General features: G+C 39.2%; 1 protein-coding gene across 1 annotated transcript; it reads left to right on the top strand.

Moving 5' to 3' along the window:
- The first annotated feature begins 1,031 nt into the window (after window positions 1-1,031).
- LOC105059664 (protein DETOXIFICATION 33-like) lies at window positions 1,032-3,116 on the top strand. Its single transcript, XM_010943046.3, has 7 exons — window positions 1,032-1,568; window positions 1,665-1,751; window positions 1,839-1,895; window positions 2,011-2,249; window positions 2,401-2,519; window positions 2,632-2,718; window positions 2,820-3,116. The coding sequence occupies exons 1-7, from the start codon at window positions 1,033-1,035 to the stop codon at window positions 2,877-2,879; spliced, it is 1,185 nt and encodes a 394-aa protein (XP_010941348.2). The 5' UTR covers window position 1,032; the 3' UTR covers window positions 2,880-3,116.
- Window positions 3,117-13,179: the final 10,063 nt, after the last annotated feature.

The raw sequence follows: 13,179 nt of genomic DNA, 5'->3' as shown, positions 1-13,179 counted from the left end.
TCCTGTATAATATTCATTTATTGCTTTTATACGTCCAAAAAAAATTTCTTTCTCTTGTTTTTTTTTCTAAAAAAGTCTGACACTGCACAGTGCACACTTTGCCAGCCTAACCTGCCCTCCCAGTAGGATTGGAGCATTTAGAAAATGCCTACATCATGTGTTTCACATGACTGTACACTATGCTCGTCATGTACATGTTCTCCTTTATATGGACTCTATTCATCTTGCACCAGTCTCGATGATTGGCCTATGGGAAGGAAACAAGCTGATTATGTGGTGCATAGTCACGTTGGTGCATATAATGTAGGTATAATTTGCCCTTGGGAAGACAGATTTGTGGTTCCTTAAGACCGCTTGAATCCGAGAGAAAAAAAAAGGAGTATCAAAATCCAATATGTTGCTACATAATTCATCATTTCAATTTGCTTGCCTTTATAGAACTTCTATTCTCATTTCAGATAAGGCTGCATATTTACTTGCCACCAAGAAATAACGCATAGTGTCACATGACCTCATCATGACCAAGCATTTATAGTGGCTTGGTTATAATCATGCAAACTATTAAAGATGCATAAGAATTTCCCTTACTAAGATTTATCTTTACAAGATGGCTAACATGTTAACCTTTCACCGGTGGTTGGAAGCGATGGTGAAGGCCAATTTTGATTAATCTTGTTGTAATTTTCTCTCTTGTTTCCAGTTTAGAATTAAATCAATATATTTACTTTGTAAGTGTATTCATTATTATCCTTGTTGGACCTTTAATCAATAAATGGACATTGTCTTTTACTTTTCATTGTCAAACAAGTTTCTAGATATGACCATTTATGATATATGATTTGGTGTGCTAGTAAGTCATCCTGGGTTGTATTTGGTTGTAGAATAAGTGGGCGATATCCTTTAAAGTGGGGGATATTCCACCAAATTCTTGTCAAACACCAAAAATTGGAGCTTACAATGTGGCTTGTAATGTGTTTCTATCTCTCTCCCCTTTCTCTAATGGTAATTTACTTGATGATTTCCTAGTTGAGCATGGGAAGTGCACTTGAGAAGCTCTGCGACCAGTCATTCGGTGCCAAGCGGCTCCACATGCTGGGGGTCTACATGCAACGATCATGGGTCATCCTCACCGCAACGTGTCTCTGCTTGTTGCCCATCTACCTCTTTGCAACCCCCCTCCTTCGGTTCTTAAACCAGGATGAGATGATCTCAGAGCTTGCTGGGACTCTTTCACTGTGTATGATCCCTCAGCTCTTTGCCGATGGCCTCAATTTTCCAATACAGAAGTTCTTGCAGGCCCAGAGCAAGGTCATGATCATGGCCGTAGTATCAGCAGCGGCCTTGGCGTCTCACATATTCCTCAGCTGGCTTTTGATCGTTCACTTTCAGTTGGGCCTTGTAGGTGCAGCTGCCTCCCTCAACATAGCTTGGTGGATTCTGGTACTTGGGCAGTTTGCTTACATTGCTATGGGGTACTGCCCTGGTGCTTGGACTGGCTTCATCTGGGGTGCTTTGAGGGACTTGGGAGCTTTTGCCAGGCTCTCTATAGGTTCTGCTATCATGATGTGGTAATTGGGCTTCATAACCTCTGTTCTCATGATTCCTTTATTAACCTCTCTAATTTGTATTGCTGACTTATAAGTCCATTCATCATGTTGGTCCAGCCTAGAATTCTGGTTCTATATGTTTCTCATCTTGTTAGTAGGCAAGCTGAAGAATGCAGTAGCAGCAGTAGCTGCTGTATCTATCTGGCAAGTTTTTTCAAAGACCCAATCCTGTTTTGTTGCTAAAGAATAGAGACTCCCTTAACTTACTATTCATCAATTTTTCTATGGCAGTTTCAACTTATTTGGGTGGGAGCTCATGGTGTTCTTTGGATTTAATGCCGCAATCAGGTGATCATGCTTGCTTAGATCTCTTAGTATTTAGCATAGATGGAATCCATGAATATTTGTTGAGTGCATTATAATGATATGTTCGAGATGCTAAGTATAATATGTTCTCTATCAGTGTGAGGATATCAAATGAGCTTGGAGCTGGAAGGCCAAAGGCAGCCAAGTTCTCAATACTGGGGGTGATCATGTCCTCCATCTTGCTGGGTCTCTTCTTCTTTGCCCTTGTCTTGGTTCTGAAGAATGTCTATGGGCTTCCCTTCGCTAATAGTCCTACCGTCGTCCATGCTATCGCCGGTCTTGCCACAGTCTTTGCCTTCACACTCCTCCTCAACAGTGTCCAACCAGTTCTAACAGGTCAGATATTTCACAGCTACCAGACTCACTAAGACTAGCTCACGTACAGTTACAAGAACTTAATTAAGTTGCAGGCTTAGTGTTTGGTTTCAATGATTAAGGTATATATCAATTGCTTGAAAAAGTCTTTTTATTTGCCTTTTTTCTGTAGGTGTCGCAGTTGGAGCAGGGTGGCAATGGCTGGTGGCCTATATCAACTTGGGGTGTTACTATGTGGTGGGCATTCCAATAGGCTACCGATTGGCATCTAAGTTTGATCTAGGAGTGAAGGTATGTTCACTAACCAGAAAAACAGAGTCCATAACCAATATTTCCTTCCATCCTCTCCTATTTTTCATTTCTTGCTAATGCTAATTATTAGTGTTTATGAGCATGAATTTAGGGAATGTGGACCGGTATGTTATCTGGAGTAGCCTTGCAGACCTTGATACTCATTGGCATCACACTGGTCACTGACTGGAACAAAGAGGTCTCTCTCTCTCTTGCCCCCCCCTCTCTCCCTCCCTCCCTCCCTCCAAACTCTCATGTGTCTGTCCTTCTGCCTAAAGAATTTGGACTCTATTGTGGCAGGCAAAGAAAGCAGATTCTCAGATCAAGAAGTGGGGAGGATCTGTGATTGACGAAAGATAGTTTTGAGGTGTTCAAAGGCTTGGAATTTGATGAATTTCCATATATTTGGCTCCTTTGTTTCTTGTTGGAGAGAAAAGATGTTAATTATTTTGTTCTCTTTTTTTTTTTGTGTTTTGAGAGAAACTCTGTTCTGTATGTTTTGTTTTTGTTTTTTCTTTTGGTAAAATTCTGTATGTTTTGTTTTGCAGCATCATTAATTATTCCTAGGAGCGCAAACAGTTTGCAGCTTAGGCTGTTGGTTTGCAGAGCATAAGTTCATTTCGAATGTTTCTTTTCCTTATTCCAAGTAACGTTATGTTTATAGGCAATTGGTTTGGACTATCAAATGGATCGATAGAGCTCAAGAATTTCACTGGTTTTAAGAGATATACTTTGTACACCGCTTACGATGTAGAAAATCTAACGTAGAGTACACCGCTTCATTCTATTGGACTACGTACCCATCGTTTTTCAATACGCATTTAATGTCCGCAGTTTTATCTTTCTGTTTGAAATTTTGAAGGACAAAAATATCCTTTTTTCTTCTAAAAAAATTATGACATCCTGTCCAGATATTATGGCATCTGCATTGAAATTATGACTTTCTGTATAGGATATCATAATTTTTCATAGGATGTCATAAAGAAGAAAGGGTATTTTCGTTATTGAAAAATTCTGACATATTATAAAAATTAGAATTTTTCAATGACGAAAATATCTTTTCCTCTTTATGACATTCTATGAAAAAATTATGACATCCCGTACAAAAAGGCATAATTTCAACGTAGGATGTCATAATATCTGCACAGGATGTCATAATTTTTTTGAAAGGAAAGGAGTATTTTCGTCATTCAAAATTTCAAGTAAAAAAGTAGAACTACGGGCATTAAATGAGCATTAAATATATGTTGGAAAGCGATGACTATGTGATCCAATAAAATGAAATTGTGTGCTCTGTTGGGTTGGGTCTCTCCTATGTGGAGAATAGCCCAAAGCCTATATGGGTCAAAACCCATATTGATGACTCATTTTTATTTTGCTCCAAAAAAAACCCTAGTGTCTAAAAAAGGTAATTTTGGAGAGCACCCACATAGAAAAAGAGGTTTTGAAGATCAGAAATATTAGACGGCAAAAAGAGAGATCGTTTCTTTTTCAGATTTTTTTGTGTAGCCTTCGCAAAAGTGGTCTCCGAGAATTCGTTCACCATTGGATCAAACTGAAATTTGGTTTGCACATTCTCGACACCTGGTTCTTCAATCTGGACGGTGGAGATCGAAATTGGAGTCCTTTTTCTTTAGTTTCTGCTTGCCGTTTTCTTCAAAATTTTTCTATTTTCTGGTAATATCTTCTCAACTTCACTTGTTGCATCATTAGATGTTAGTGACTGCCAAGAGTATTGATTCTTGATGATTTATTGTGTTGAGAAATTGATGTATGCCTCTGGTTGTTGATAACTAGAGAGGAATCTTGTGTATTCCCATTATTTGATTATAGTGGAAGTTGTGGGTGTCGGGCCATGATTTTTACTCCTCATATTGAGGAGGTTTTCCACGTAAATCTTGGTGTTTCTGTGTTTGATTTGTTCGCTGCATCTTTCACATATTTTGCTTGGTTTCTCTACTTGTTAAATTTCCATCAAAAGTGGTATCAGAGCCAGGTTCGTTGATTCGTTGTCCTGTGTCGAACAATGGAAGTTAATTCAAGTAGAATGATCAATTTGAATGGATCTAATTATGCTGTTTGGAAATAAAAAATGGAGGATGTTCTTTATGTGAAAGGATACCACTTACCTGTGTTTGCTTCTGAAAAATCTGTTGATAAAACTGATGAAGAGTGGAACTTGATACATAGACAAGTATGTGGATACATCAGACAGTGGGTTGAGGATAATGTATTGAACCACATTATTGGAGAGACACATGCACGAACTTTGTGGACTAAGCTTGAGCAGTTATATGCAGGGAGGACTGGAAATAATAAGCTGTATTTAATCAAGCAGATGATGGCTTTGAAATACAGAGATAATACCCCCATGACAGATCATCTGAACACCTTTCAGGAAATCATAAATCAACTAGCTGCTATGGGTATTAGATTTGATGAGGAAGTGCAGGGCTTATGGCTTCTTGGTACACTACCGGACTCATGGGAGATGTTTAGAATGTCGTTATCTAACTCAGCTCCTAATGGTGTGATCACAATGGATATGGCTAAAAGTAGTTTTTTGAATGAAGAGATGAGAAGAAAGTCACAATATTCCTCTTCACAGTCAGATGTTCTAGTTGCTGAGACCAGGGGGAGAAGTAGGAGCCGTGGGCCGAAGAATAAAGAAGGTAGCAGAAGCAAGTCCAGAAATAAGTTTGCAAATATTGAGTGCTATCATTGCGGTAAGAAAGGGCACATCAAAAGATTTTGCAGACAGTTAAAGCGAGAGAACAAAAATAATAAAGATAAAGAAAAAAATAATGATGATAACAACAATGAAGGACGAGTTGCCACCACTACCGAAGATTTTTTTCTTGTTTATGACAGTGATATTGTCAACCTAGCATATGACGAAACTAGTTGGGTGATTGATAGTGGTGCTTCGACACATATTACTTCTCGAAAGGAGTTCTTTACATCTTACACGGCCGGTGACTTTGGGGTTGTGAAGATGGGTAATGACGGTGTTGCTAAAGTTGTTGGCATTGGAGATGTTTGCTTAGAGATAAACAATGGTACCAGATTAGTTCTCAAGCATGTGAAGCATGTTCCAGACATTCGTTTGAATTTGATTTCAGCAAGTAAATTGGATGATGATGGTTTTTGTAATATTTTCTCCAATGGCCAGTGGAAACTCACCAAAGGTGCTATGGTTGTGGCTAGAGGCAAGAAGTCTTCCACTTTGTATTTGTTGCACACAAGGCTCTCCAAAGATGTTGTTAATGCAGTAGAGAATATGAGTGAAACAGAGTTGTGGCATCAAAGACTTAGTCATATGAGTGAGAAGGGAATGGCTTTATTGGTCAAGTAGAATCTATTATCTGGTATGATGAGTACACATTTGCAGAAGTGTGCTCACTGCTTAGCAGGAAAATAGAATAGAGTGTCTTTCAAGTCACATCCTTCTTCTAGACAGCAGAACATACTTGACTTGGTGCATTCTGACTTGTGCGGTCCTATAAAGACAAGTACACTTAGTGGTTCACTTTACTTTGCTACTTTCATTGATGACCATTCAAGAAACTTGTGGGCTTATACTTTGAAGCATAAAGATCAAGTATTAGATGTCTTCAAACAGTTTCAAGCTTCCGTTGAGAGAGAGACAGAAAAAAAGTTGAAATGTATCCGTACAGATAATGGGGGTGAATATTCAGGGCCATTTGATGAATATTGCAAACAGCAAGGTATTCGGCATCAAAAAATACTACCAAAGACACCACAGTTGAATGGGTTGGCTGAGAGAATGAACAGAACATTGATTGAAAGAGTCAGATGTTTACTTTCACAAGCAAAGTTACCTAGATCCTTTTGGGGAGAAGCTTTAAACACTGTTGTTCATGTATTAAATCTCTCACCATGTGTTCCTTTGCAGTTTGATGTACCCAACAGAGTTTGGACAGGCAAGGATGTTTTTTATAATCATTTGCGGGTCTTTGGATGCAAGGCACTTGTGCATATTCCCAAAGATGAGAGATCCAAGCTCGATGTGAAGACAAAACAGTGTATTTTTATGGGTTATGGTCAGGATGAGTTTGGTTATAGGTTTTATGATCATATTGGCAAAAAACTCATTAGAAATCGTGATGCTGTGTTTATAGAGAACCAGACAATACAGGATATTGACAAGACTGAGAAATCAGTGCCTCAATACACTGATAATTTGATTGATTTGGAGATAGTCCCTTCCACACCAGTCCTTGAACAAAATGCAGATGAGCCTGTAAACAATGAGACAGATGATAATGATCATGATCAACCAGCAGTGATAGAAACCTCTCCAACAATGCCACTCAGAAAATCTACTAGAATACGACAGCCGTCTACTAGGTATTCCACTGATGAATATGTCTTATTGACTGATGGAGGAGAACTTGAGAGTTTTGAAGAGGCTATAGATAGTGAGCAGAAAGAGGAGTGGATTGAGGCCATGCAAGATGAAATGAATTTCTTGCATGAGAATAATACATATGGGCTAGTGAAATTGCCTAAAGACAAGAAGGCTCTAAAAAAATAAGTGGGTTTATAGAGTTAAACACGAAGAACATAACTCTCATCCACGATACAAAGTCAGATTGGTGGTTAAAGGATTCAGTCAGAGAAAAAGAATTGATTTTGAAGAAATATTTTCTCCTGTTGTGAAAATGTCATCTATTCGGGTTGTTCTTGGCTTAGCTGCTAGTCTTGATTTGGAGATTGAGCAGATGGATGTAAAAACTGCTTTTCTCCATGGTGATTTGGAAGAGGAGATCTACATGGAACAGCCTGAGGGTTTTAGAGTAAAAGGAAAAGAAGATTTTGTATGCAAGTTGAACAAAAGTCTTTATGATTTGAAGCAAGCACCCAGACAATGGTACAAAAAATTTGAGTCAGTTATGGGGGAGCAAGGCTACACAAAAACTATCACTGATCATTGTATTTTTGTGCAAAAATTCTCTGATGCTGATTTTATTATTCTTTTACTCTATGTTGATGACATGTTAATTGTTGGTAGGAATGCTTCTAGAATTGATGGCCTGAAGAAACAGTTGTGCAAGTTCTTTGCCATGAAAGACTTAGGGCCTGCTAAGCAAATTCTTGGCATGAGGATCACTAGGGAAAGAACTACAAAGAAACTGTATTTATCACAAGAAAAATACATTGAAAAGGTTCTTCAAAGATTCAAAATGGATAAAGCCAAAGCGGTTAGCTCTCCTTTCTCTATTGCTACTAGATTGAGTAGCAAACAAAGTCCTTCTACTGATGAAGAAAAAGAAGACATGCAAAGTGTGCCTTATAGTTCAGCAGTAGGTAGTTTGATGTATGCAATGGTATGTACGAGGCCAGACATAGCTCATGCAGTTGGCATGGTAAGCCATTTTCTTTCAAATCCAGGGAGAGATCATTGGAATGCGGTGAAGTGGATTATGAGATATTTGCGGGGTACTTCTAGTCTAAGTCTTTATTTTGAAAGTGAGAAACCTGTGTTAGTTGGTTACACAGATGCAGACATGGCTGGGGATGTTGATTCTCGCAAGTCTACCTCAGGCTACTTGATCACTTTTTCAGGGGGAGCTGTGGCTTGGCAATCAAGATTGCAAAAATATGTTGCACTTTCTACCACAGAGGCAGAGTTTATTGCAGCTACTGAAGCTTGCAAGGAGTTGCTATGGATGAAGAAATTTCTTCAGGAACTAGGCTTCAAGCAAGATCGATATGTCCTATTTTGTGATAGTCAAAGTGCTATTCACCTTGCTAAGAACTCTACTTTTCACTCTAGATCGAAACATATTGATGTGAGGTACCATTGGATTAGAGATGTATTGAATGCTAAGTTGTTACTACTTGAGAGAGTATCCACTGATCATAATGGTTCGGATATGTTGACAAAGGCATTACCATCAGAGAAGATCAAAGTTTGTCGTCATATTGCTGGGATGACGACCCTCTCCACATAGTCGAGAGGGGGAGATTTGTTGGGTTGAGTCTCTCCTATGTGGAGAATAGCCCAAAGCCTATATGGGTCAAAACCCATATTGATGACTCATTTTTATTTTGCTCCAAAAGAAATCCTAGTGCTTAAAAAAGGTAATTTTGGAGAGCACCCACATAGAAAAAGAGGTTTTGAAGATCAGAAACATTAGACGGCAAAAAGAGAGATCGTTCCTTTTTCAGATTTTTTTGTGCAGCCTTCGCAAAAGTGGTCGTCGGGAATTCGTTCACCGTTGGATCAAACTGAAATTTGGTTTGCACATTCTCGACACCTGGTTCTTCAATCTGGACGGTGAAGATCAGAATTGGAGTCCTTTTTCTTTGATTTCTGCTTGCTGTTTTCTTTAGAATTCTTCTATTTTTTGATAATATCTTCTCAACTTCACTTGTTGCATCATTAGATGTTTGTGGCTGCCAAGAGTATTGATTCTTGATGATTTATTGTGTTGAGAAGTTGATGTATGCCTCTGGTTGTTGATAATTAGATAGGAATATTGTGTATTTCCATTATTTGATTATAGTGAAAGTTGTGGGTGTCGGGCCGTGGTTTTTACTCCTCATATTGAGGAGGTTTTCCACGTAAATCTTGATGTTTCTGTGTTTGATTTGTTCGCTGCATCTTTCACATATTTTGTTTGATTTCTCTACTTGTTAAATTTTTATCATGCTCTATGTCGAATTTTCTACACTGCAGATGATGTACAAAGAATTTCTCCTGATTTTAAAAGACTGACAAGGAGCCGGCCCACGGGCAAATTTTGCTCTGCTAGGCCCGGCTTACCTCGGCTCATTTCCATTCCTACCAACCTCCTCCTGGGATTTTTATGTTGATGGATTCTTCCTCTCCTTCTCCTTATTGCGACGGGACAAACTACAGGTTGCTTCCTCGTTTCTTTGCAAAACAGTGAAAGAGCAACGTGGTTTGGACTCGGAGTGAGAGAAGGAATAGAGCCTTCGACCAAGTCAGACTTGGGCTTGACATCTGTATTTAATGATGGCTATATGCCGGCTCCCCTTTTGGGTCCAACTCGAACGCGGACTCAGATTGGGATCAAGTTTTGTAAGCTATAACCACGTCTAAACCTACAGTTCAGATCCTTGGAACAGCAAATAGTGAGTTATTCTTACCAACAAAAATAATAATAATAATAATAATAAGTCATATTTTATAATGCATTACCAACAGTTATCCCACCGTCTAAGGGTCTATTTGCATATTCCTTTAGAAACACACTATAGGAATCGGGTCCCCATTGTCTATTTATATTTATGCGTAGAAATAGAAAAAAAAGCCTATAAAGATTTTTTTTTTTTTTTTCTTCTCTCTTCCTATGGAATTCGAGCTGAAAGGTACTGAGTTGAAGTCACGTTGAAATAGACAGTTCAGTCTCACAGGAAATTCAGCCAAATCCTACTGGATTATCCAAAGAAGAAGAGGAAGTATCCAGGTTTGTCTGGGATTTTCACTCGAATCCCTAACCCCTTGCTTCGAAGACAGAAGATTTGACCATGATCTAAGGTCAGGTCATGCTGCGCCTCTGCGCTAGATGACCACTATTAAGACACTTGTGACCATATATTGTATTATCTAGTGAAGTCCCCAGAATTAAGGCTGGGAATTAATTCTTCCTTTGTTTACCACAACTCGCAAAACAATGTACCCACGGCTACGATTTAAATGATTGTTTCAGCACACAACTTCGTAAGTTGGGGCTTGTGGCATCGTATCCATCCATGTACCAAGCCAGAAAAATAAAATTAAAGATATATATGACCGTTGCTTATGCATCTACATGGTCAAGCTGTCGGCTGTTAATTTTAGATCCATTCGTGAACGTGAGATTACACACCCGAGCAACTAGGTTGGTATTTCAGGGCACGGAGAGGTTGAGATCAATCAAAGGTGAGATCCGGTTCTCATGCATCCGGGCCAAGTAATAAATATTTGATAATATTTTGATATTTTAAAGGAATGAAATAAAATTTTATGAAGGTTGATGAATACTTTATTTAGAGTATGAGAATATTCTACAATAAATCTACTGTCAAAGCATTTTCTTTGACCAAACTGTCAAAGTATGAAACATACTCCAGCTGGAGCATAGTGTTTCTAAATCCAATACATTTGGGCTCTATCCCCCACCATCCATACCTACACACCATAACATCAATTAAACCCAATGATGCATCTTCCACCTTCACCACTGCCACTACCATAACATCACCACCATCATATCCTCCTACTACATCTCCACTGCTATGTCTCTCCCATTCCCATCTCCTTATGATCATGATGGTGGTCATGTTGGTGTTCATATTGGCGATGTAGCAGTTTGGTAATATGGTGGTATGGTATTATAGTGGTAGTGACAGTGGTAATGATCGTAATTGTGGTGATTATAATGATATGGTACATTGGTACTGATAATGATGATAATAGTGATAATAATAGCGACGAGCTTGAGGATGGAAATAGTACCGATAATGGTGATAGAGATGATCATTGCAATGTGGTAGATGTAATGGTGATATTGGTGATTGTGGTGGTAGTGGTCATAGTATTGATGGTTGCAGTGATTGTGGCAATATCAATGGAGATGATTAAGATAATCTGATGATGATGGTGGTCACGATGCCATGTTTTTGGAAAACAAAAACTATCAAGAATTTTAGTTTGATTATATTCAACATAAGTGGAGAATTGGGCAATAGTGTAATATTTCACCTATTAGAATCCTAAAAGACCACGTGCAACCCACTTAGAGATATCGCAGTCCCTAGGCCATCTATGTATATCTACCATCTTTTTTCATGCCTCCATGTGTGACTATTGGCATCCTAAAAGACCACACGATGGAAATGGGGCAATAGAATAACACTCGACCTATTGGCATTCTAAAAGATCATGTGCAACTATATGTGTTAGGCTCATTTGGAGACATCGGGATCCCTCATGCCATCTATATATATTTGCCAGCTTACCCTTGTTGATCTTCTTTTCATGCCAACTACGTGCAACTATTGGCATCCTAAAAGATCACATGATGGGGATGGGGCAATGGCGCCGTAGTACTCACCCTATTGGCATCCTAAAAGACCATGTGCGACTAGTGTGTTGGGCCCAATTAGAGATATCAGGGTCCCTCATGCCATCAATGTATATCCGTCAGCTTACTCTTGTTGACCACCTTCTTTTCACGCCAATCATGTGCGACTATTGGCATCCTAAAAGACCACAGGATAGAGATAGAGCAATGGTGTAACACTTGACCTATTGGCATCCTAAATAACCATGCGTAACTATTGTATTGATCCCACTTAGAGATATCGGGGTCCCTCGTGCCATCCATATATATCCGCCAGCTTCTTTTCACATCAGCTACATGTGACTATTGGCATCCTAAATGACCATGTGATGGGGATGGGGCAATGGCGTAACACTTGATCTATTGGCATCCTGATAAAAAACCACGTGCGGCTATTGTGTTGGGCCCACTTGGAGATATCGAGGTCCCTCGTGCCATTCATGTATATCCGCCAATTTACCCTTGTCGACTATCTTCGGTCCATGCAGACCACATGCGTCTATTGGCATCCTAAAAGACCACATGATGGGGACAGGGCAATGGCATAACATTCGACCTATTGGCATCCTAAAAGACCACATGCGACTATTATCTTAGGCCCAATTTGGAGATATCAGAATCCCTAGTGCCATCCATGTATATCCGCCATCTTCTTTTCAAGTTGACCACGTGCAACTATTAGCATCCTAAGAGACCACATGGTGGAGATGGGGTAACAGCGTAACACTCAACCTATTACATTTTAAAAGACCATGTGCAAGTATTGTGTTGGGCCCACTTGGAAATATCGAGGTCCCTCATGCCATCCATGTATATCTGCTAGTTTATCCTTGTTGATCATCTTCTTTTCATGCAAACCATGTGTGACTATTGGCATCCTAAAAGACCATGTGGTGAGGATGGGGCAATGGCATAGCACTTGATCTATCGGCATCCTAAAAGACCACATGTGACTATTATGTTAGGCCCACTTGGAGATATCGAGGTCCCTCATGCCATCCATGTATATCCATCATCTTCTTTTCATGCTAACCACATGCAACTATTAGCATCTAAAAAAACTACATGATGGAGATGGGGCAAAAGACCATGTGTGACTGTTGTGTTGGACCCACTTGGAGATATCGGGATCTCTCTCGTGCCATCCATGTATATCCACCAACTTATCCTTGTTGACCATCTTTTCATGATGGGTTTGTCTACGGAGAGCACGTTTGCATGTGCGAACGTGCTTTTCCACCATCAGATCATCCCTGACATTTAGATTTTGGTGGAATTCACAGGCGATCTAATGGTGGAAAGTTCTGTTTGCATATGCGAATGGGTTTTTTAAAATCCAATCTTTTCATGATAGCTACCTTACCGATCAAACATGTGCACTACCTAGAACTTAAAAAAATAAATAAATACCTAAGGTGCAATTTTTGAGATAGAGCTTCACAAATCTCACGATGATATGGAAAAATGAAAAAAAAAAAAAGAAAAAAAAAAAAAAAAAAAAGAATCCAAGCAAAAGGCTTCAAAAAGGGAACAGAAAAATTTACGTTTTACAATGAGCCATA

This window comes from Elaeis guineensis, chromosome 16, assembly GCF_000442705.2.
Source record: "Elaeis guineensis isolate ETL-2024a chromosome 16, EG11, whole genome shotgun sequence".
NCBI lineage: Eukaryota > Viridiplantae > Streptophyta > Magnoliopsida > Arecales > Arecaceae > Elaeis > Elaeis guineensis.
The sequence above is the reverse complement of the archived record's forward strand: the minus strand, read 5'-3'. Positions and strand labels throughout refer to the sequence as shown.

Excerpts from the sequence above, each read along its gene's own strand:
- LOC105059664 (XM_010943046.3), top strand. The coding sequence starts at position 1,033 with ATGGGAAGTGCACTTGAGAAGCTCTGCGACCAGTCATTCGGTGCCAAG. Across the intron at positions 1,752-1,838 it reads GTAGCTGCTGTATCTATCTG|TTTCAACTTATTTGGGTGGG; the intron begins GCAAGTTTTTTC and ends TTTCTATGGCAG. Across the intron at positions 2,250-2,400 it reads TGTCCAACCAGTTCTAACAG|GTGTCGCAGTTGGAGCAGGG; the intron begins GTCAGATATTTC and ends TTTTTTCTGTAG.